The sequence below is a fragment of the Rhodnius prolixus genome, unplaced genomic scaffold (genome assembly GCF_049639745.1).
Source record: "Rhodnius prolixus isolate KJV_2025 unplaced genomic scaffold, Rpr scaffold_6, whole genome shotgun sequence".
NCBI classification, from domain to species: Eukaryota; Metazoa; Arthropoda; class Insecta; order Hemiptera; family Reduviidae; genus Rhodnius; species Rhodnius prolixus.
In genome coordinates, this window is record NW_027411634.1 from 21,802,558 (window position 1) to 21,828,295 (window position 25,738).

The 25,738-nt window shown below is 32.5% G+C and overlaps 1 protein-coding gene across 7 annotated transcripts in view; it reads left to right on the plus strand.

The window, feature by feature from the left end:
- Ca-alpha1T (Ca[2+]-channel protein alpha[[1]] subunit T) overlaps nucleotides 1–25,738 on the plus strand; it is a 673,619-nt gene that overhangs the window by 522,437 nt on the left and 125,444 nt on the right. For 4 of the 7 annotated variants that reach the window (XM_074140614.1, XM_074140612.1, XM_074140616.1 and 1 more), the window contains exons 6-7: nucleotides 1,156–1,327; nucleotides 5,669–5,710. In XM_074140614.1, the coding sequence (XP_073996715.1) occupies nucleotides 1,156–1,327; nucleotides 5,669–5,710 (214 nt within the window). The remainder of the gene's footprint in view (nucleotides 1–1,155; nucleotides 1,328–5,668; nucleotides 5,711–25,738) is intronic. The other 3 variants (XM_074140619.1, XM_074140615.1, XM_074140618.1) reach the window with 1 other exon arrangement.

Consider the following 25,738-nt stretch of genomic DNA (forward strand, 5'->3'; position numbering starts at 1 on the left):
GCATCAAAATTCCAATAGTTTTCATCCAAATGTCTTTTTTTTAAATCAGTGATGAATGGAATTCTTTGAACTTAGCTTTAATGGCTTACTTTAAATAAACAAACAATAAGCAAATCGTTAAAGAACTGTTCATTTTACCTTCAGAATTTTCGATATAACCAGTGACTAAATGGTTCACTTAATTGTTCTTGCATTGATTAAAATAAATCTAAGTGCCTTAACGCTAATAGTCCCATTAAATCTCCAACTTGTTGGAGAGCCAAGATTTATGCATAAAGATTTCTGTATAATAGGCATGCATGCGTTCCAATGTTAACTAAAATTGAGTTATCACTGACTATCCACTTAGGAAATAACTTCTCAGAACCTAAAAAGTTTACCACTTGATAATATTACCTTCCTTCTGAAGGTTGAATAAAAAATGCCTTACAAAAGAGCACCTAGATCACCAACATAACTTAAGACTACCTAAAAATTCCCAATTGTTACCATACCAGTCAGAAATAGAAATTAAAAAATAAAAATCCATATCTTTGAGATGATCAGCCAGCTTCATCCCAACATCTAAGCCATTCACAGTACAAATCGATTAATACCATTTTTCTTTTTTGAAATATCTTAAATTTAAGTGACAAAGCACTTGGTTCAGTTCATAGCTTTTTATATTTGTAATAAATTTCTCAAAAAATAAAAATTTAACACCATTAAATGACGAAAAACTTTCGGCCATCACATAATGAATAATTTATTTCAAAAGCAATTTTGATTAACTCCGTGCTCTAATGTAAATTTTGTAATAATTCAACTCAAATTCATGTAGCAGGCTCTGAATGATAACGGTAAATTTATTTGAATTTATATTACAAATGGTTTTTTTTGTAAAAACAATGTTCATTATTTCATCGCATTTCTCCATTTTTTGTTTTGTTTTATGGATTTAATCGAGTTGTACTGTGAACGGCTCATTTATGCTTTTCTCATCAAACATTTGCCCAATCCATCTCTAAATATTGTTTCTTAAACTATTAAGGTTTTACTATGATAATAAACAAAACTAAATAAAATGGGTGATCAGTCTAATTTTTAACACAACATTTTATAAAATTATCACTTCATTGATTCTTAATATTCTTCTTTATTTTTTGTTCATTACAGGTATGAGAATATTAGTAATGCTACTACTGGATACATTACCAATGCTTGGCAATGTATTACTGTTATGTTTCTTCGTATTCTTTATATTTGGCATCGTCGGCGTGCAACTCTGGGAAGGTATATTAAGGCAAAGATGTTTCCTCAAACCAATACCCAACGTCACTTATCCAAAGTGAGTATACATTTCTTCATTATTACAACTTGTAGTAGTTTAGTGTTGGAGGAACTTATTCATTTTAAGTATTAAAGAGTAGTAAAGCATTCCATTAAAATATTACTAGTTTTTAATAATTAATATTATATCTATGAAAATAAGCCCATACATTTTTTTAAAATAAATAAGTTATTTAATTGTAAAAATTAGTAGTAAAACAATAACAAGAATTCGGCGCTCTATTTTCTTTCGAATAATTAAAAGCATTGTTCCTAATAATTAAAATTGTTCATGCACAAAACATATTTTTTTATGGACTGGAGATCCAAATCGTTTAGTTGACAGATTGGTTGACAAATAGATTGAATCAACAAGTTACCCATCCTTGTATTCTTATTCTTTATCACCTCTTTTCAACGTTTAATACATTATCTTTTTAACTTTTACCTAATCAATCAATATTTAAATATAAAAACATCTTTAAATTCATACAATAAATTAGTAACATTAAAGATATTCAGCAATCCTAATGATGATTGGCTTAAAAAAAAAAAAAAAATCCGAAAGTCATCACATTTTCTGTATTTGTAATGTATTTGCAGTTAAATCCATACTAATGGGGTGTATAAAAAAGAGTTCTTTATTCAATTAAAAGTAAAATTTGTATTAACTTTAGTTATTAATGTTCAATATTAATCCTATTGTGGAAAGACTGTTGAAAGCCATCTTTGTGGGTGGGATAATATTCCTTCACTTCAGACACCTGCAGCTTGAGTGAAGTTATTAAATTTTCTTTTGGCAAAGTAAGTTTGCCATGGACCGGAAAAAAAAACGATCGTTGAATAATGCTAAGCCTGGTATCCCATTAAACGATGTCTCTTTTTTCTTTATAAAAAAACACAAGTACCAATAAGTTCTTAAATTTTATTTTTTCATTTTGTTAAGAAGCGTCTATCCCGAGAGTTGTTTTGCTGTAACAAAACTTGTTTATAATATATATTACAATAAATCTTTATAGCGTTGGAGTCATTTAAACATTATTTTCTCTAGTTGGCAGAAAATGGAATTGAAATGGAGTCCATCGGAATAAATTTGGCAATACCATTCCTTCATACTTCCAGAATGTGCAAAGCGTTAGTCTTCCTGACAGTAGCTGCCCTCTTCCCCAGCTGGAAATGGATTTTACTGCAATCCATGCTAACAAAACTATTTCTCATAAAAACGCCTATTATTTTGTTTATCAGATGGATTTTTAAGAGAAAAATTGGCAAAGTATTTATTGCCTTGAATTGGGTTAAAGATTTACGTTTTTGGCGGCTTATAATGTCTTTAGTCATTGCCAATTTCGGAGCACATAAGTTTTGGTGGTTCGATTTATTCCGATAGTGTACCTCAAATATATTATAAAAAAAAATAAACTAATGCCCAATTTTGCTGTAGTTCTTGATATCCAACTACCAAATTAGGTGTCGTGGACGAAGGCGACTAGCAAACGTACTTTACTGTAAAGTTTTCATATTGGACATTAAATAAAATCCAAGGCCTAGACCGGGAATCGAACCCAGTACCACAATACTTCATAGCTTTGCGGGTCTAGCCTCGGTTACTGAGGCGCATAATCTGTTACACGATGGCTGCCTTGAACTTATTTTTTTTAAAGGTCATAACATTGATTAAAGTGATTAGAAAATCATCCCTTCGTTCACTCATAGAGACCTGTGCCCAGAAGCTGATTTCTGTTTCTAGAATCATGGTGCAAAGTGATTAATAATCATTAAAATATGCCCATAGGATGTCCTAAAATAGCTCAAATAGAATTATTTTTATACACCTCATTTAAAGAATTGATGGGGCTACCGGTTATTGTTACATCCTTAAATTCTTGTTGCTTAAGTTGGAACTGAGACCGTTCTTCTAACTCGCCTATAAAAATAAATTACATTGAATAGAACGTGAATAGCTGTCTCTAAATTTCTTGTAGAAAAATTTTGCAGTTACACATTAAAGCCCATTGGTTCCTTATGTTGAACTTCACTAATAACTACATTTATCTTTTATCTAGAATTTTTTCTATATTCCTCTGAATGGATTACTTAAAAAGACTATCATTTTGTGTCAACAATTACCATTTACATAAATTTTCTCCGCCCATTTGCAGTTCTAAGCAGTAACCCTTTTTATTTCTATCTTAACATGAACTAATTTTATTGGAAGAAATGTTGCTTCTAAGTCCGTATTGGCTAATTTGAACATGTCTTCCACCATATTAAGTTACTAAGTATCTTACAAGAAACCAGAATTTAATTTTGTATTTGCCAGTAAGCGCTGTGAATTCCAGCCATTTGACCCAGATGCGTCCACTTGTTCATTTTTCCACTACCAGTTCTGTTAAATAAGCTCAATAACTAAGTAAATAATTTTTTTAATTATTAAATTAAAAATGGAACGAAGTTGCATTTTATAAGCACAAAATTCTTAATATTTTTATGCTTTCTAATAATATTTACACATACCTAAGCTTAATCACATGTAATTAAAATACAGATCAACAAATCTGTCACCTAAATTGTAATTAATTGTACGAAATCGCAATTAGCATTATCAGTCTCTCGTAATGATAATTATGGTAAAGGATAGCTTAGCAAAAGTGCAATTTTAATCAATTTCTCTTCAAAAAATAAAAATCATTGTAAGATCTTAACCCTATGTTTATATTAAACTGAGTGTAAATTTTGTAACAAATTCAATTTCATTTAAACGAGATAGAAATTCACATTTGAGCAGATTTTTTTTTTGTTTCCAAAAAATATTTCAACTTGAAAAGCTCGCATCATTAATCATAGACCCAGTCAGTTTTCCTTACTTGGTCTCTGTTCTAGAGATTAAGAGATTACTTTTACTTTACTACAAAATATGGTGCCCTTTGTGATTTTGCCCTATCATTTTTCATTAGTGTTATATAAAGGGAATTTCTTTTTTCTTTTTTCAGCTTCATTTACAATAAAATTTTTATGGATTTTTTTTTTACGTTTAAGGTGTGAGTTTCACGCTAAAAAATCAGAATATTTCTTTAATTTTACATTAAAGTAGCTGATTCATTTACAGATTTAGATAAGAGATATTCTTTTAATGTCTTCACGTCTTCTTCTTCTTCTTTTAATGTCTTTACGCTCCATTAATAATTTTACAATTTCAAATAACTTTTTAAAAAAAATCATAAATTTCCTGTAGTTTGTGAAATCATATTCATTACGCATTATTTTTCCTAATTTATTAATTTTACGCTATTTTCTAAACACAAATAACTGCCTTACACCTCATCAATAAAATGTTTTTCGAAAATATAACCTTCATTTATTTAAAAATTAAATTACTTCGAATAAGTATAACTTTTCCTTTTAGGTCTACTTATATGGTTTAAATAAATAAATAAAATAAAAATGAAAATCTTGTAATCTTTTGACATTCATTACTAATAATTACGATGCACAATTAACAGCACTAATCACCCAATCATGCCAGTTATAAATAAATCACTTTTCCTACAATTAAGAGGTGCCACAAGAGAGAATGTGAACGTTAAACAATAAGCTCTATGATTCAAATTTATAATAAAAATTTATAATTTGTTCCTTGCTTGGTTACTTTCTAAAAAAAAAAATATTGCCATTAAGTTCATTACATTGAAAATAAATAAATAACTCCAAAGTATTCATTGTAAGAAACTGTTTTTAAATAATGAGTTTTAGATAAATTGCACTTAGTTTCATTAGTAAATTTTTAAACTGCACTCACACAATGCATTCACTTGTGAAATTAAAAGAAATTTAAATTAAAATTGTATATTTGTTTAAATTGCAGGTTAATTTTGTTATGGGTTCCTTAATGTCCAATAATCATTTCCTATCTTTCCTTATTTTTCATATTTGATTTAATATAGTTAATTATTTAAACTAAATTTATTATTTGCATGTGATTTTAGAAAGTCTTAGTAATTTAAGTACAAGCTTTGTTCTAGTTCTGTTTAAATTTTGATCCTAAAAATATCCTAATGGTTTTCCTCTTTGGATGGTTAAAATTAATCCAACACAAAAAAAAAAAGAAAACATTCAATATTTTTTTGTTTCCTAACACTTTTTATGTTTTTATGTTAGTTATGAAAATGATGTACTTATCCTCTATGGTAAGTAGTAAATTAAATATTAAATTAAAAAAAATATATCAAGCAAGAAGGGAAAATTTCAAAACAGTTGTTTGATTTTGTTTGACCTTTTTTTTTTGTTTTTTTGTTTTCTTAGGAATTATCTAATTAAAGGCTGCGAGGATAAGTACAATGGTATTTTTGTATCTGTGTTCCAGGGAGCTTCCACAAGAGTACAGTATCCGCGTCAGAACTACTGAGTAAGCCACACAAGTACACAGCAAAAAATAAATAAATAAAAATAATACTAATAATTTATAATTTCAAAAAGCAAATAACAAGAAACTTACAAAGAAAAAAAAAATTTGTTAATTAGTGTTCTTTTTGTAGAGTTCAGTTTTTAATATTTGTTTATAATTATAACTTACATAAATATTGTGATCACATATTTTATAAATATGCCTATTTAGGGGTAATGTTTTCATCGGCGTATTTATATAAATATATTACAAAAATTAGAGGCGCCACGGTAGCCGAGCGGTTAAAGGCGAGGTCCTGTAAGCTAAACATATATTGTGGTACTGGGATCGATTCCCGGTCACTGGGCCTTGTATTTTATTTAATGGTTAATAAAAGAAATTTACAGTAAAGTATGTTTGCTAGTTGCATTACTTTTATTTTAAAATTAGTCAGTTGAGAGATAATAGAACCGACCGGTAAGTTATTTAACATTAATAACTAAGTGTTTTATTCTGGTTTCATTGCGAGAATCTATAAAGTGGTAAGATGTTCGTTAAAGAACAGATTGTCCCGAGAACACTTGGCAGCTAAGTTCACTATTGCAATTAGAGACGGGATTTTTAGCTCAATGGTAATGCAATGCTCTTGGGCAAGCGGAGGTCCCTGGTATATCAAAGACCACATGGAGGCCGTTATTAAGAGATTACTTGTAAAATCCTAGAACCATGAGTCTCTTATCTCATAATTTGGTAAGGATAGTCTTCTCTTAAAGGTGAGTATCCTGTCTGGAGGTTTAAATAAAAACCAAGGCCTAGACCGGGAATCGAACCCAGTACCACAATACTTATTAGCTTTACAGGTATCGCCTCTAACCGCTCGGCTATCGTGGCACCTAATGACTTCGAATGTTTAGTTACAGTAATAGTATAAATAAAAATACTTTTTATCAGTTTTCTTCCATACGTGGCCTCCGGTTCACAACTTACTGTGTACTTAGCATCGCATCCTCATCATCATCTTTTTATTCCTCTCCCAAAAGCTAAAATTTTAGGAACTATAAATTTCATTTATACCCTTTTTTTTCAACTGGCTTTAAGAATAAAATCCATTTCGAGTATGTTGACTCTCGCATAGTTGGTAATATACGATTCACCCTTACATTTCGATGCTTTAAATGAGTGTTATCTGTTTTCATGAATTTGATGCTACCTTCAATGAATTATTCATTTTAGAGATCGACTTTCATTTCACTAGCTTTCAAAACTAGCTGCTATTGGTACGGGTTCCTTGATTAGTTTTTCCAAAAAGTGATAATGGATTCTTGGGTTAAAGTCGCATTATTTTCTTGTTACTATCTTGCCTTCAAGTTTTCTTTAGCGTAATCTGTCAGGCATACTTTTACTCAGGCATACTTTTTTTTACGTTATCAGAATAACAGTGAATTAGTTTTTTTTTCTAATCATCGATTCTCAAGAACATTTTGCTACTTCAGTAGGTCGTAGTGCTACTCGGTTGCTAACCTATGTTGAGCTGACGGCGTAACAGAAGACGTTTTATTCTTCTCAGAGCAGACATAATTGGGAATGGAGCTACATAAGATAGGGGGATCCCCTGGTGATCTATATTGGCCAAGGCAAATACTCGGCTGAAGTAAAATAATCAAAGTAGTACGGGTGAATTTTAAATTCAAATTTTTAAAAAAATGTGATCACAAATTATTTTTTTTGTCGCACTTAGATTTAGAATTTTGATTTAGTCTTAAAATAAAAATAGAAAATGAACGCTAATTAACAAATAATCTGTCTAGCTACCTTACATCATAGTCTTTTCTCAGGAGTTTGCGTATTTTTCGTTGCTGTTTCTACGTCATTGTCTGTTTCTTTAATTTTCTCTCTCTACATGTCTCAAAAAAATTAATAAATATTTAATTTAATCTTTTTTCAAAATTTTTCTTTCTATATTTACCATTTTATTTTTCAACACTTGTTGAATTTAACTTTCTATTGAGATGTCTTCATTTAAAATTAATCTTTGTTTTTACTCTAGTTCGATTTTGCATCATTTTTTTTGTTTAATTTTTGGAAATTTGGTGGTGCAGTTTTTCTTTCTCCTTTTATATTTTCTGATTTAAAAATATTCAACGTTTTAGTTTACTTCTTGATACAAAATAAATAATGGACACAAATTGGCAATTCTACTTTTATAGTACACTCCAATTTCCTCATAAACTTGTTGACATCAAAGGACATAAACATTTAACAAAAAAGAAAGAAAAAAAAACATCTCTTGACTTTCTTCACTTTAAAAATATTCACTTTTAAACTTTCAAGAACACTTTAAAGATAAATAAAGTCCAAAAGTTATCTTGTTTAAACTTGTAAGTTGTAATAAGTGTTTGTCAACTCTCTTTCCATTTATAATTTTCTCTTTTTTTTTTTAGAGAAAAGAGTAATTTTGGTTCTTTTATATTAATTTTTTGGGTTAAACTATATTTTATGAGGTACTTCGTTAGGCACCCGTTTGGATTTTGGTTTTCTAAGAGATATTCTACTTGTTGGTTTCATGTAAGACCTCTTTTATAGAGTCTTGGGAAGGTAACAAACAACCGCTTATCTTATGTAGGTTTATTTAAATTACAAGAGAAATCAATATTATTAAAACTAAGGTCAGAACAAGTTATTTTTAAAAGTAGCTGCTTCATCAATTTTTTTTGTGGTGAGAATCATTTCGCCATTGGTTTGGAATGAAAATGTTTTAATTGGGATCTGAATTTAAATTAATATTTCTTGAGATTGATTAAGTGTAAGTAATATTACAGTTCTATGAGGTAACAGATTTCTAAGTTTTTATCGATCGCTTGAATGTTAATAAATAACTATTTGAATATATCGAGAGGGGTTTTTTAGTATTTGGGCTATTCAGTTAGATTCAGTTTTTAGCTTATATGATTGTTCTTAAATAAACTTTACGTTTTCATTGAAAAAACCTCTACTAATTCGGATTTCTGAATCTGAAACTTTGTTAACATTAATCTGAAAATAAATTCCGTATCTTTTTTGCTGGAATGCTGCTATGATGAGCAGAATTATTCAGATACATATACACCCAAATGAAATAAATTTAATAGTTCATTTGTGATGTATAACCTTTCCCCAGTTTGATGTTAAGCACTTCTGAAAATAATAGTAACCATAAATGAAATATTGATAACTTTTGGACCAAAATTATAAACAGATATTTGTAATTAGTGATTTTTTGTTTAAATATTATTCTTCGAGGCTGTAAACATAATCACAAACTAATAAACTCCCTTTCAATCGTTAAGTTTTTAATTTATTAAATTTAAATTTGCTGAGCGTCGTAAAAAATGGATTGATTACCTTTCACTTATCAGAAATTTTGGAATTAAAATCTAAAAGCTTAAAATAGCAATATAATTTGTTTTTTTTGCTTTAGTTTTGGCAGTAAACGCGCTGGTTAATTTGTATTCTGCATGTTCCTTGTCTGGATCCTAAAATTTTCAAGGATGGAGGTAATTCTATAGAAAAACTGTACAGTCACGTGCTTCATACTTACCTTCTTTTTTTTACGATCGTCTATCTTGCTGATAAACTAATTTGTAATAAGTCATCTCCTTCTTACTTCTCACGAGAACTCATGATAATATCTCTACGGTTTGGCTCTCGTTTTTTTTTACTTTTTGATACGCTTATATTTTATGAAATTTTTGTAATATTTAAATTTACGTTTCTCTGTTTAGGGTATTGGTGCGATACATAATACAATAGTTCTGAGTTACTACTGTGGATGACTACCTAATTAAGTTGAACATAAACCTTCCTAAAAGTAATGTTTTATGTACTTTTTAAGGGTTTCAAGTCGATCTACGAGGTGTGGCTATTAAATAACGAGACTACTGCTGTAAAACATTTTATTTTAAATTTATACATATTTAGTTATTACCACCTTCAATATACACCCCTCCCCTATCCCTACAACGCTACATGCGAATTTACCATTGTTCGAAACAGTGCTGGGAGTCTTTTTCTGTGAGCTCCTGCATGACGCGTGCCGCTTTTTCTTTCACAGCTTCAACCGACTGAAATCGTGTTCCTTTTAATGCAGATTTGACTTTGGGGGAACAGATAAAAGTCACATGGAGCCAGGTCAGGCGAATAAGGCTGGAAACATAGTGGAGCGGCGGGCAAAGCGGCGATGATAGCGAAGAGCGAAGCGGTGAAATCAAACACAAGTAAACTTATGGGACCGCGCATAGTGGCGAGCAAAGCGAAGATAGAGCAACTCTATCTACTTCTAGTTTTTGTTTTTGCCGCTTTGCTCTTCGCTATCATCGCCGCTCCCTATGTTTCCAGCCTAAGGCGGATGGCCTAAAACTGGGATGTTGTTGTACTTGGCTAGTAACGTCTTGGACAGGACAATGCAGTGTGAGCCGGCGCTTTGTCTTGATGGAGAACCCATGGACTTGTTCTTCCACAAATTGGGTCGTTTTTTCCTTACTCTTTCACGGAGTTGAGTAAGCACCTCACGGTAGTAATGTTGATTAGTTTATAATCGATATTTTCATTCGTTTTTGGACGTTGAAGGGGGACCCGGGCGGTCATCATCTCCGACGTCTTGTCGGCCATCTTGGAAACGCTTGAATCACTCAAAAAACTCGCGCACGTGATAAACATTCATCGCCATAAACTTCTTCTAATAAAAGATAAGTTTCAGTAGCGGTTTTACCCAGTTTCATGCGAAATTTCACAATTCGTTGCTCTTCTGCACGTATAGTATCATGTTTTCGGCAAAACGAAACTAACACCTCTTACACAAACGACGGTTCCGGTCAGACAGATTTCTCTACAAACACGTGAGACGCTGCAATCGAAAGAGAAGGCTTTACACTGCACAGCTGTCGGTCGTTAGGATTTGGCGCATGCGTAGTTCTTCTGTAGTAGCATCAGTCTCGTTATTTAATAGCCATACCTCGTAAGCAAGTATCCTGTCTCTTCAACCAACGAATTTAGACTTAGTTAACCGTTTACACATTCTGATTAATTTTAGACAGTTTTAGAGGTATTAGTAAGAGCTATCCTATTTTTCGAGATATTCACGTAATACTGCTATTAGTGATTAGGTTTTCAAAGTAAAAGTAAAGTAAATGCTTGTTTCTTTTAGGCAGGCATTTAAATGTCGATTAGGTGTCTGATATCTAACATAATTTACTTAGATTTAAATCTAAATTTGCCCGGAATCGAATCCATGTACCACCGCTGAGTTTCAGTGATTTGGTTAAATAAAATCAATGTCATTTCTTGTAATTGTCTATTAATCTGACAAAATAAAGCATTTTGACACCTTATTGGATTGGTTATCCAATACTAATTCCGGAAGTAATATATTCAGTTCTTGAAGTTGCTCTCTGGTATCAAAATCGTGAAAAATTGTTTTTTTTTTTTTTTTTTACATTTTCCAATTGAAGCCCCGCCCATTTAGAAGTTTCCAAGTACTTGCATGAGATGTTTTATTCCTAGAATTCAGATGATGTAAGCCCATTAAGATCCATATCAAGTTGTACCAATATTTTGTTTTCCCACAATTCTGGTATAACTATAATCGTGAGATAATTGTTGATTACTAAATAAATACTATTAATGAAACACCTACATTTTTATTAATAATCAAACTATTTTTACATGTACCAAGACGATTAATCTAATTTAGCTTTTGCGTTTTACCTTATTTATTGTTTTATTCCTAGAATTCAGATGATGTAAGCCCATTAAGATCCATATCAGGTTATACCAATATTTTGTGTTCCCACAATTCTGGTATGTATAATAATCGTGAGATAATTGTTGATTACTAAATAAATACTATTAATGAAACACCTACATTTTTATTAATAAACTATTTTTACATGTACTAAGACGATTAATCTAATTTTACTTTTGCTTTTCACCTTATTTATTGATTTTAAAAAAATAGTAGCCCAAAACATGACAAACCAAAATATGAAGTTTTTTTACTAGTCTCTTTTCTAGCCTTATACTTTTTATTCTACAAAAATCTTGGTTGCATTTTTGATATTTCTGACTTTCACTTTTCATTACTGTTGCGTGAAAAACGCTTTTCTTTTCCAAGACAGTGTTTCTAAAACAAAATGGATATCTTTTTTTTTTTTTTCACTAACTTAATATTGTTTACAAAACTAACGCATTTGATGCATCGTGCAAAAATACAGAAAAAAAAAAAACAATGTTACATCTTGCATTTTTGACTGTGCTATAAAGAGTAAAAATTCCAGAAATTCTGTTCAATTTTTTTCGTAATGCCTAATTTTCCCCATAAATATTAGCCTAGCCTTTTTGAACCTAAAGTTGTATCTTACCATCCTTTCCAAATATAATAATTAACCTTCTCTTCAACAAAATTAACTAACAAAAAATAATCATTTTATTTCGATAGTTTATTTTGATGTTGTAATATATATATATATATTTTATATGTGTAAACCCCCCTTTATTATTTCTGTTTCTTTTACCAATAATAATGATTGAAGTAGGTTGAAGTAATCTATTTTTAACCAATGATAGTGTTGTGTGATATTGTGCATTAAATCTTGAATATTAATTTTAAAAAAACAAATAATAAACTGTCCTCTTTCGTAATCAATCATTTATTTTTGAAACTAACCATTGGATTTGTTAATTGTAGTAGTTCATCTGTATAATATTGTTATTTATATCGTTAATATTATAATTACTGCTCTGAGGAATGCTATCATTTAATATATCTGGGTGTGTGTGTGTGAATGTGTATTTGTATTTACATAGTTGTCTAAAAATCATTTAGTTGTTCTTTTGGTAAAATTATTTATTATTTATTTCTTTTATAAACATTAAATATTTTCTTTCAATCTTTATGAGGGGTAAGTATTGCTCAATTGATTGAACATTATTTTATACATGTTTTTTTAATGTTTAATTAAAAAGAAGATATGAACCGTATTGTTCTAAAACGTGATAAAAAAGCATTTAATGTAAATCTTATATTATTTAAATATGCAAATGAAAAACCTTATATAATTCTTTTCAATGCTTTTCTAGTATGAGCGGCTTCTTACTAGCTACAGTAGAACTATGATTTTATTTTTAATTCTTATTAAATTATATCATGTGGTTTATTTATTCTTTCTCACTCTTTAAGAAGAGCGTCAACTTCTCTTGGTCATCAAGAGATAGATACTCCTGAACGTTGAAAAACATTGTACTAGCAGTAAGTTGAATTCGAACCTGTGCCTTCCTATGATACTTAGGCGCAATATCATGCATAATTTCTTTCTAAATTATTTCGGATTTTGCAGTAAGTTGAATCTTTTTTCTTTCTTTTATTTTTGGCATTGTCTTTCGCCATACAGCCAGCATCGTCTAGGTGCTTATCACTAGAATATCACTCACTCTCCATTCTTACTTATAAATACATTCGCTTCACACATTCATCCCTCTACTATATACAACTATTTACATAAACCTTACAACTAATGGATGGATCAGTACTCTATATTCCTGCATTCAGGGGTTATAGGCAGTCAGAGGCGCCAAAAAAGTCATTTTTTCAAAATTTTTTGGGGGAATTTGAATTTTTGCGTCCTATCAGTCCATGTTTAAAAAACTTATTGTAATTTTTTCGTTACAAATTAATAATAATTGTACTAATGGCGAATATTTTAATGCAACACGTCAAAAAAAAAATGCAACCCTCTCGTGGACATGATATCTTGAGACTGGATCATCTGAAATAAAAATTTCGAAAAGATTTCGTTAGTAGATTACTTTATCTCGTACTTGACCGAGGGATTTAGAAAAAAATTGAATTTTTAATTTTTGGGACAACTTTAAAGTTTGATTCACGATTTTCACTAAAAAAAATTGACCATTTTATGTTTGTAAAACAAGTTCTATTCATTGAAAAAAAAATCCTTCGTCCAATTACGATTTTAATATGTGTAAAAGAAATACGTAAAATTTCAAAAAGATCGGTGCAGTAGATTTTGAGATATCGTGTCCACCGACTTTGAAAACGTAGTTTTGAGAAAAACGCGTTTAAAGTTTTCAGCGGTTAAAGGTTTGCGAATAAAACCTGGATAATCTTTTTTTTTTTTTCAACTTACACAGTATCATCGATTCCAGGCCCATAAAATAAGTCCTCCATGTCTTCCAAAATGTCCAAGTTTTCCGATTTCTGCTGTCTGCGTAGGATTCTTGCCTCCCGCTTAGCAAGTTGCGCTCTGTGCTCAGCTTGTAAACTCGGTCGGGGCTTGTAAACACTTTCACTCTTACAATTTTGCTCGGATCGACTTGAAATTTTAGGACAACATTCCTGAGTTACTTTAATATAAAAAAATAACAAAAAAATCGATTTTTTCAAATTTCTGATTGCCTATAACCTCTTCATTCTACAACTTTTAAATACATTCATATTTCTTTGCTAGCTCCGCTACAGATTTAAGCATATAAATTTTGGTGGAGAATATTATGTCTTCCTAGCGAAATGGTGCATCTAAATACCTGTATATATTGTCAAACATTCGTTTCCTTTCTACCACATAACGTGGACATATCATTATTATATGTTTTAAATCCTCCTCCTCATCAGCAATCTACGCAAAGAGGAGAGAGGACCTAAATTGAATCTTTCCTCACTTAAAAGCTTTTTATGGTGATATTGTGAGGACAATCACACGAAATTTACACTTTAACTTTGTTCTTTTAGGAGTTTAACATAGTCTAAAGAAGTTTGGACCAGTTTCACATCGAATAGTTGCGTTTTTAAAGGTATATTTTGTGTGCATTTGGTGCGAAACAAAAATGGATTTCTGTGTAATCCGTGTAGTTTATTTGGAATTTATGCCTTTTTATGTGAATGCTTTTGAGTAAGTGAGACAACTGAACCAAGTTGGACAATGTTCGCGGCAACAATCTCATTAAATAATCATTTAAATTTAAAGTTTTTTTCCTGTTGGTTTAAAGATATTACAAATAGACTGTTTTTACCTTAAAGTTTTACTTGATTATTTTGGAAAATACAGGTAACTACAACCGTCGGAGGCAAGAAAATTTAAGTTTATTTAACCAATGTCTTATTTAAAAGTTACAGTTCTCAAATTGGAACAATATTTCTTACAAGAATCTCTCTATTGACTATTTTTTACGTTTATTTGTTTATTTTTACGTTTTGTTTATTTTTGAGATATCTTTCACATCTGGCAAGTTCATTTACTTTTTTATTTGTACTGGTGCACCCCAAGCAAATAAAAAATAATAATAACAAAAAGATTCCAATAAAATTAGATTCAGAAGTCTAACAAAATAGAGTCAATGTCTGAGGCAATTGTTTATCTCCTCCACAAGTCTATTGTCAATGTTAATTTCGGTTATCATAAATTAAAAAAAAAAGAAATGCATTTTATTCATCAATCGCTTACTACGTTCTTTAGTTGTAAAAACTACTCTATATTATGGTTGTTAAGAAGGCGAGATATAGAATATCAAGGCGCCACGGTAGCCGAGCGGTTAGAGGCGAGACCTGCGAAGATAATATGTATTGTGGTACTGGGTTCGATTCCCCGGTCTTAGGCCTTGGATTTTATTTAATAGTTAATAAAAGAAATTTACAGTAAAGTATGTTTGCTAGTCGCCTCCGTCCACAGTTATGATATTTGAAAGAGAGAAGAGCTTTTTAAAAAAAAATTATTTAACAGCAAAATTAGATGTTAACAGCTCGGAGGGTTTGACAAGAATACAATTGCAGGAGAGCGTGTAAAAATATTAAGAGAACATCAGAACATGAGCATAAGCGGCATAAGAGCATAAGAGTAAGAGTAAGAGAGTAATGTGGGAAAACTAAGTGTATATATTAATGTGATTCTGCGGAGTCAGCTCGAGGTGTCGGGCTCCTGTGAACATTGCTGTAACTCCTCCCTCCGTAAGATTGAGGCTGTCCTCAGCTTCAGACGGGTAGTCTCGGGTAGCGATGATCTTTCCCATCAGCAGCAGGTTCATGAACTGGAACTTCAGATTGCACTGCATCTGCTTTTTTGCATATTTTCTCACAACAGTATCTGTTCTGGAATACTATTACAACAGCTAAAAAGATTAATATTACTATAAACAAATAGTAAATAAATATGTGGTCATCAAGATGAATCTCATCTATTGTTTCTAAAGGTTGAACATTAATATTGGCTTCATGAATTTGGTCGAAAGTAAAATTTGTATAAGATTTGAATTTTGGTACTTCAGATGGAGGCATAACATTGCTTTCCCAATATACATAAGGTTTACTATAATTTAATATATACTCTGAGCTGTTTAGATACATCAATTGAACAAATTTCGGATTCAAAGTAAAATTCTGAAAATTAATATTTACAATAATTTTTGTAACATTATACATTAGATATTGATTTATAATAGGAATAAATTTTATAAATGGAGATACATTTTTTATAACTAATAATTCACAATCATTTAAGTCTCTATCTTCTAATATTTGATTTACACATTTGTTTTCAACTAAAGTTATATTCTTGCAATAATAATTTTCATTAATTAAGACACCATTACCTGTGAGTAACTCATTATCTCTTATTACGAGCGAAGGATGAACATGAATTGTTACGATTTCATTTCCTTTAAATACAGGATAGGAAAAAAGGAAAAATGTTTCGTAGGTTAGGGATTTGAGCGGAAACTGTATAAAATAGGAAATGCAATCATTGTGGATAGAACAATGTACCGTGCCCAATTGCCATAATATTTCTAAGTCTTTTGATATTAAACTTACTTTAGAAGTTTTAACCATGATGTCCAGTTCTTCAAGAGTTAGAATGCTAGAATGTAGGATGTTTATTTTACAAAATTCTATACTTGACACTAAATCATTTATTTTGTTGTATATTAAAGTGAGTGTACCGAATAGAAATGAGAGTTGTTGGTTAAGTTCTAGGGCACTAGATTCGTTATAGATTAGTTTAAAATAGTCAGTTATTTTTTTGATTGTTTGAATGTATAATTTTGAGGTCTTTATTGAATTCTTCTATAAGTCTTTTGTTAACTGTCAGTTGCTTTTCAACATTATGTTCTAAGTGATATTCGTTGGTCTGAACTTGTTTAAGTATATCGTCATATTTAGCTTTATCGTTGGCGTCCATGTTACCAGTAAGCCATGATATTGCGGTTCCAAGTCCGTTTATAAGTCCTCGTTTAACTCTATTTGAATTAGAGTGCAGGTGGGCTAGTTTCGTTTTTGTGTTTTTCAAGTGTAAATTGATAATGTTAATATAGTGTTCGTCTTGCGTTTTAGCTCGAATGAGTTTCAGTGATCTTTCAATGTTGCCTAATTCTGTTTGCAGAAATTTTAAATCAATGTTGTGCATATATGTATACGTCTGGTTAATCACAAAAGAATCTTGTATTTTGATAGCGGTAATACCATAAGTCTTGCTTAAGTCAGTCGTCTTGTGCGAGACCACTGGGACCAGGAATAGGAGAATGAACATCTTGTGCTGAAACAATAGGGTCTTTTTGTTTTATTTGTCTTCTAGGTCTTTTGATGCGATTAGGATGTATTTTAAAGGAGTGCCTAGGATTTAGGTTGGGATTTTTGGCAGTTTTCTTTGTTTTGTCATAAGTTACCTTAAAATATTTAGGTTTATTTTTCTTGTGAAAAGTTGTTCTTAAATACGGATTGTCAGGAATGTCTATGTTTTTCTCACGACTAATGTTTAGCTTCTCTGTTCTTCGTTGTTTTTCTTCTTCCGTTTTATTTTTGACCATTTTATGCACTAATTTTAATTTTTCTAAGTAATTGTTTGCACGTTCTTCTGTTAAAAGGGTTTCCGTAAGTTCGTTAGTGTAAGGATTTTTAGATACACCGAAGGTGATTTCCATAGGCGTTAATTTTAATGTACTGTTTAAGGTATTATTAAAGGCTATAATGGCTAACTTCATATTTTCCTCTGTTTTATTACTTTTTGTTTCTAACTGAATAGCATTTAAAAGTTCGATCAGTGTAGAGTGGGCTCCTTCTAATAAACCTTGCGAATCGGGGTGACCTGGAGTAATATAATATGGTTCGATGTCATACAATTTTAAGAAATTTTTCAATCCTTCGTTGTCGAATTCTCTACCGTTGTCCATTTGTACTATTTTTGGGGTAGGAAATAATGAGAAATATTCATTAAGACAAGATTGTATCTCTAACTGATTAAGACTAGTTAGCGGGTAAGCCATGAGTTTTTTAGAAAAGCAGTCTATAATTGTTAGGAATTTACGTTGATCGTATTGAAAGGTATCTAGTTGGAGTTTATCAAAAGGTCTTTCTGGAGTCGGAGTGATTTTATAGTCTACATGAACAGGTTTCCTTTCATATTTTGTCTTCAGGCAAATTGGACATTTATTTATATAGTCTGTAACATCTCTTAGCATGGAGGGCCAATAATATTTTCTACGAAGTTGGTTATAACTTTCGTTAATTCCGCGGTGATAGTTTTTTCCAGTATGATAATTAGAGATTATTTCTTTTTGTTCTTCTAGATCTATAACATCTAGATTAAGTTTTTTGTACCTTTTTAATTTTATAGAGCTGAAATTATTAGTAATTACATTTTTAAAGTTATTAAAAATAGATTCGTATTCTTCATTTAAAGGACCTTCTTTAGAGCATAGAATTCCGTAAGTGGTATTAGGTTTTAAGTATTCAGTACAAAGAAGTTGTATGTTAGGAATGTCTGAGGAGTTTTGAATGAAAAGTTTTAGTCTGTTTTTCCCGAATATTTTATGAATAGTCGGTGGTTTTGCACCTCGTTCTAAAATTATTTGGTTCTGTTCGATGTTAAGTATTTTGTCGTCATCTACAGTTACGACCTGTTCGTTAGAACTGTCTTGAGAATGTACAGTTATTAAACTTGCATTTTCGTCGTCATTGTTTTCGTTTCCGAATTCCCTAAGAAAATCGTCAAGTGTTTCTTGGGCTAATTCGTCAAGTATGTTTACTGGGTGGTCAGTAATTCTGGACAGTGCGTCCGCTACGTTGTTAGTTTTTCCTTGGACATATTTAATATCAAAATCGAATTCTTCTAATAAGAGTTTCCATCGTATCAACTTTGAATTTGGTTCCTTTATATTGTGTAACCATTGTAAGGGTTTGTGGTCAGTTTGTATTAAGAATTTCCTTCCGTACAGGTAAGGACGAAAATGTTTGCAGGCCCAAACGATAGATAATAGTTCTTTCTCGATAGTGGATAGGTTTAGTTCATGTTTATTAAGGGTTCTAGATGCGTATGATATGGGTAAGTCTTTTCCGTTAGTTATTTGAGATAGTACTGCTCCAATAGCATAGTTTGAGGCGTCTGTAGTTAGGATAAATTGTTTGGAGAAGTCTGGAAGTTGAAGTATTGGGCTGTTTTGTAATAAAAGTTTAAGTTTTTCAAATGCCTGTTTGTATTCTTTGTTTTCTGTGTCTATTTTTGCGTCTTTTCTAAGTGCCAAAGTAAGTGGTTTACAAATTTTTGCATAATTTTTCACCATTTTTCTGTAATAACCTGTTAATCCTAAAAACTGTTTGATTTGTTTGGTTGTCCTTGGGATGGGAAAAGTTCTAATTGCTTCTAGCTTTAGAGGATTGGGTCGGATTCCATCCTCAGAAATGAGATGGCCTAAGTATAAAAGCTCACGTTTGAAAAATTCCGTCTTGTCAAGCTGTATTTTCAGATTATGTTGTTTCAGTTTGTCGAATACTGTTTTTAAATGTTTTAGATGTTCGTCTAGGCTGTCCGAGAAAATGATTATATCGTCCATATAAATTAAAACGTTTGGTAGTCTTGAGAAAACTATGTTCATTGCTCTTTGGAAGGTTGGTGGTCCGTTTTTTAATCCAAAGGGCAAGCGACAAAATTCGTAGTGACCAGTTTCAGTGGAGAATGCGGTTTTTGGGACCGATTCTGGTTCTACCTCAATCTGGTGAAAGCCTGAAGCCAGATCTATGGCCGAAAAATAGGTGGCTCTCCCTATTTTCCCAAACAGATCCTCGATGTTTGGCAGAGGATATTTATCTGCTATAGTTTTTTCGTTCAATTTTCTATAATCAATAACAACGCGAATTTTCTTTTTACCTGATGCATCTGCCTTTTTTGGAACTACCCAAATGGGGGAGTTGTAAGGGGAATTAGAATGTTGTATTATTTTATTTTGTAATAACTTATCAATTTCGATCTGTACTTCTTTTTGAAAAATTTGGGGATATCTATAATTTTTAGTATATACTGGTAGTTCGTCCGTAGTGTTAATTTTATGTTTTAGGAGATTCGTACAACTTAACGGTTCGTTATCTTTTAATATTATTTCTGGGAACCTTTTAACTAAATTTATTATTTTATTCCGTTCTTCTTCGTTCATATGTTCTGTACGAATTAAGTGTGGAATGCTTTCTACAGTTTCTCTAATATCTTCGGGACAGTTGGTCGCGAAATTATTAGGGTAACATAGAGTATCTACTTCTTCTACCTCCATAGGCTCAGGGCTAATGGTCATAAGCTCATTGGAGTATGCTACACAAGTACATTCGTTATTTTTTATGTCTACAATTCCTTCTTCTATATTAAATTTACTATTTTTAATAGATTTAAGTAATCCCGTTTTCAAGTTGGGAGTTGACCTAACAGGTACAGTGATTACATTAAATCCTGGTTTTAAATTAATTTCCTTACTGTCTATAGATAATAATAATTGTTTTGCTCCGCCTTCGTATTCTAATAGATTTTTTTCAAAGTTCACATTTGCTTTAATTTCTCTTAATGTCTCATGTCCTAATAAAATATCGTACTTCGGGGAGAAATCGAATAGGTACATTTTAATTTTCTGGGTATTTGGAAATACTAGATCTGGTACAAAGTATATGTATTCAGAACCTTTGCTGGTTCCAGCGGGGGTTTTCACAATGAATTCTTCTTTATACCTAGTAATATTAGGGGGAACAAGTGATGGTTTTATGTAATTTTTTAACGATCCTGTGTCGATTAGCCATTTTCTGTCTTTGTAGTCGATAAAGTGTGGTAGAGATTTATTAATTATCTTTAACTCGAACTGTCTTGGGGTTTCGTTGGATGTCTGCCTAAGTCTAAAAAATGATTGAAACGTTCTGTGATGTTACTCACGGCGTCCGTTAGTTGATTAAGTTGAGTTTGCATTTTTTCCGTTTCTGGGGCTTCTTTAATGTAAGTCATTTCCTGTGGTGATTTGTAATTTCTAAAATTTGGGGTAGAGTTTTGTGTTTTCATCGAGACCGTATTTTGAGAAAACCAATTAGGATGATGCGGTTGATAGGAATTTCGTTGGTAATTGGGTTGTGGGAAGTTTGGTTTAGGATTCCATGGATTGGGTTGTCGCATCGGTTGATTATAATAGTTATAATGAGGTTTTTGATTTGATAGTTTATTATGATAAGGTTTGGAAGGTACTTTAGGTGGTTCGTAATTGGGGATTTTAAAATGTGGTATGTTCTGTGGTCTCCTTGTGTCATTTTTGTTAATAACATCTAAGGTTGAATTATATCTTAATTGTTCAAGTACTATACTGCAGTCGTTTATGAGTTTAGTTCGTGCGTCTTCTAAGTTTTTTGGTTGTAGAACTTGTAAGTGTGAACCTAGAGTTGGATGTATTCCGTGAAGTAAAGTTCTTACAAGTGTCGCGTCTAGTTGTTCCGTTAGCATTGTTAATATCGGGTTATGTACTCCATCTAACTTGTATCTAGTAATGACGTTAGTCCGTTTTTCGTCAAGTTTATTTAGAAATTCTATAGGGTGTTCCCTATTGTTAGATTTCATAATGGTAATTTCGGCAATTAGGTCCGGAACAGTTCTATTATCTGCAAAAATTTTTTTTAATATTCTAATAATATCCAGTAAATGATCCGCGCTATTATTTAAGACAACAGCCTCTGCGGGACCGTCTAAATGGCTCATTGCTGCTCTAAATAGAATCCAGTGATTGCTATCCCTCTCCCTTACAGTTTCGTCGCAATGTACCGCGTAAATGTCTTGAAGGGTTGATATGAAATTAGGTAATTTATAGGGAGTTCCGTCATAACGGGGAATGTATTTGAGGACTTCAAGTGATATGGGTTTAGAGACTAATGGGGCTTCGTTTGCCATGTTAATTTTAAATAGGAAAAGAAAAGGAAATATACACAAAATAAGCAAAAATTAATAAAAATAAAAAATAAAATTAGAGATAAGAGAGAATTACTCACAAGAAATTGATCTTGGGTTCTTCTTTCTGTTGTGATGTTGCTGCTCCTGGATGTCTTCTTCCTCGTCAGGACTGCTTCTGCTGATCGGGGCGAATGACCACGTAGAAAATAAAATATTTTTAAAAAGCTTTTCGAGTCCGTGTTTGCGGGCGCCAGTTATGATATTTGAAAGAGAGAAGAGCTTTTTAAAAAAAATTTATTTAACAGCAAAATTAGATGTTAACAGCTCGGAGGGTTTGACAAGAATACAATTGCAGGAGAGCGTGTAAAAATATTAAGAGAACATCAGAACATGAGCATAAGCGGCATAAGAGCATAAGAGTAAGAGTAAGAGAGTAATGTGGGAAAACTAAGTGTATATATTAATGTGATTCTGCGGAGTCAGCTCGAGGTGTCGGGCTCCTGTGAACATTGCTGTAACTCACGACACCTAATTTGGTAGTTGGACGTTAAGCCCCGCCAGAAAAAATAGGCGATTACTTTACTTTACTTATAGAATATCATTCCTATAGCCTATTATCGGAAGAGATCTAGATCTTCCCAATCATGCACTTTAATGTTAGGACAAAGGGAGCTTACATCTTGAGCAATCTCCCTAAGAACTGGCAGCTAAAAGTAAGATCAACAAAAATTATAGCTACCAATTGCATGCCCCGCAAATCATAGATGGATGGATAAGGATTTTTGTTGATAGTCTTTTGTGAAACAATTGGTTTGATATTGAAGCGCAGGAAGCGGTAAAAATGTGAAACGAAGCTAGGGCTAAGCTGCTTATAAGAGTTACAAGGGAGTCTACAAGAGAATATAAGGAAAGAAGAAAGGTTGCGAAAAGAATATGTAGAAGGAAGAAAAGAGAGGCGGAGTCTCGCAAGCTCGAACAAATGCAAACAGATTTTGAATGTAATAGTTCCCGAAAATTTTTTAAAGCGGTCAAAGAGATAAAAGGTGGGTACCAACCGAGAATAAGTTTAGTGGAAAGTAAAGAGGGAGAATTGATTTGCGACGAAGCGGCAATTCTTGAGAGATGGGCTCAATACTTTGAAGAGGTTTTGAATGAGGGGTCCTTGGATGAGGATGAGGGTAGTTTAGGTTTGGGAGAAGTAGGAAGAAATGATGAGGAGGAAGAAGAACTGGAAAGCCCGCCATCAAAAGACGAGTTTGAATATATTTTAGAGTTGATGAAAAATAACAAGGCCCCAGGAGTGGATGGGATGAGCGCTGAGATGTTGAAAGCAGCAGGAAGAAATAAAGATACATTGTTTCATCTTATATCGGATGTGTGGTGCCGTGAAGTAATGCCTAAGGAGTAGGCTGGCGCACTTATTTGCCCTATATTCAAGAAAGGAAACCGTTTAAATTGTGCCAACTACAGAGGGATTTCACTCTTGAGTGTCCCATACAAAATTCTGGCAACCATAATTAATAAAAGATTGATGGAAAGGTCAGAAATAGTTGTTGGGGACTACCAAAGTGGATTCAGACCGGGTAGATCTACAAAGGATCATATTTTCACAGTGAGGGCCATATTGGAAAAGTTTTATGAGCTAAATGTGGATACTCACTCGCTCTTTGTAGATTTTAAAATGGCTTATGATCGGATTAGTAGAGCTGGTTTGTTTCGATGTATGAGAGAACTGGGATACCCGAAGAAATTGATTCGGCTCGTCAGAATGTGCTTGGCCGGCAACTATGGGCAGGTAGCAATCCAAGGGAAAACCTCCAGAGAGTTTAGGATAAACTCAGGTCTGAGACAAGGGGACCCAATGTCACCGACACTGTTCAATATAGTGTTGGAAGCTATTGTGAGGAGGTTGTCAATCAATTTGAGTGGCAATCTTTACCATAGAATGTTGCAAATAGTGGCTTATGCCGATGATGTGGCAATACTGGCAAGGTCGCAGCAGGAGCTAAAATTAGCTTTTCTGGAGCTGGATGTGGCTGCGAAGGAATTCGGTTTAGAGGTTAATAGCGAAAAAACCAAGTATATGGTCAATACGAGAAGAAGAAGAATATTCCGGAACCTACGGGTGGGGGAATATTCTTTTGAAGGGGTTAAAGAATAAATACTTGGGGGCAGTTTTAACCTCTAATAACAGTGTTAGAGAAGATATTTGCGAGAGAATCGCAGCCGGTAACAGATGTCTCTGGGCGCTGCAGCCAGTTTTCAAAAGGAAATGCTTGTCCCGAGCCATAAAGTTAAGAATATACCAGACTACCCTGCGTCCAATCGTTACCTACGGTTCGGAAGCGTGGGTATTAACCAAAGCGGACGAACAAAGGTTGTGCAGGTGGGAAAGAAAAGTGTTAAGAAGGATTTTCGTACCTGTAAGGACGCAGGATGGCTATAGAATCAGGACGAATCGAGAAGTCGTTGAACTGTTCGGTGAGCCTGATATAGTAGCCACTATAAAGTCTGGTAGACTACGATGGCTGGGACATTTGCACCGAATGGAGGAGACGAGAGGTCCCAGGAAAGCTTTATATGGACACCCTGGTGGAAAAAGGCCGAGGGGTAGGCCTCGACTAGGATGGTTGACCGACGTGCAGGAAGATTTGGAAGCCCTTGGTCATCAGAGATGGAGGACGTCGGCAAGAAATAGAGAGAGGTGGAGAGCTGTAGTGGCTGAGGCTCGGGTCCTTCATGGACCGTTATAGCCCTTGAGTGAGTGAGTGTGAGTCTTTTGTGAAAAACAATTCATCAATATGTGTGTTCTAGTTATCAGAACTCATTTCAGCTAATATATCTATAACTTCCGAAGAAAAAATATTTCTAAATTAAATTGTTTTCTGGTTGGTGGAAACAGCTTTTAGAAATTTTATATTAACATTCCGCTGTAATGAAATGCTACACTTTCTTTGAGTTAAATGTTCTAAAAAGCATTATTATTTAAGCACATGATTTGAAAATTCAAATAAAACAAAATGGAAAATGGATTCCTCACTTCTGATAACTATTTAATTGCTTTGGAAGAGAGCAATTTCTAACTACTGCCCCATAAGATCTTTTAATCTACATCTAAAATGGGAATTCCATGAGTTCAGCTGCCTTTATAGTTATCCATAATAAGAAATCCAATTTACATTCGCCATTCGTGTATTTTAGCATCCTTCGAATAATATCGGATGTAAACCTTCTCAGATAGAAGTAATTATCTATTTATTGACGTAACTGACGCTTTTTTTTTGTACTTAATCGAATCTTCAACAACATGCCTATGCATAATATTGGTTATGACCTATTGGCAAGAACAAGGACCCAAGAGGGTTTCAAAATCCAAGAAAACCAATCCTTTTAATGACAACTCCTTATTTTGTAGGATGCCTGTCCAACCAGTTGTCAATTGCTAGGTGAAATTTAACTCTAGACCGCTAGCACTTTCTTAATCTACAGATTTCCTGCACATACTATTGGTGAAGATCTACTGGCTTTCCATGAACGATCCTAGAATCCAAGAGCTTAAGTAACAAAAGAAGGAAATGACAACGACTGCGTTAAATGATTCTTTAATTTGGAAGATATCTTACCACTCTTATGTTTAAAGAACGGACAACAACCTCTAATTGTGGCCATCGCATTAAGCTAATTGGTTAATTTCGATCACTTTCTCAACAATTCATCGAAGTATTTCTGTCTCCAATGGAACAATTAAACAAGGAACAATCTCAGAAGTTTAGGCTTATTCTGGTTAACAAAAGCTACATATATCTTTATATTGGCGATTTATAGTAGCAAA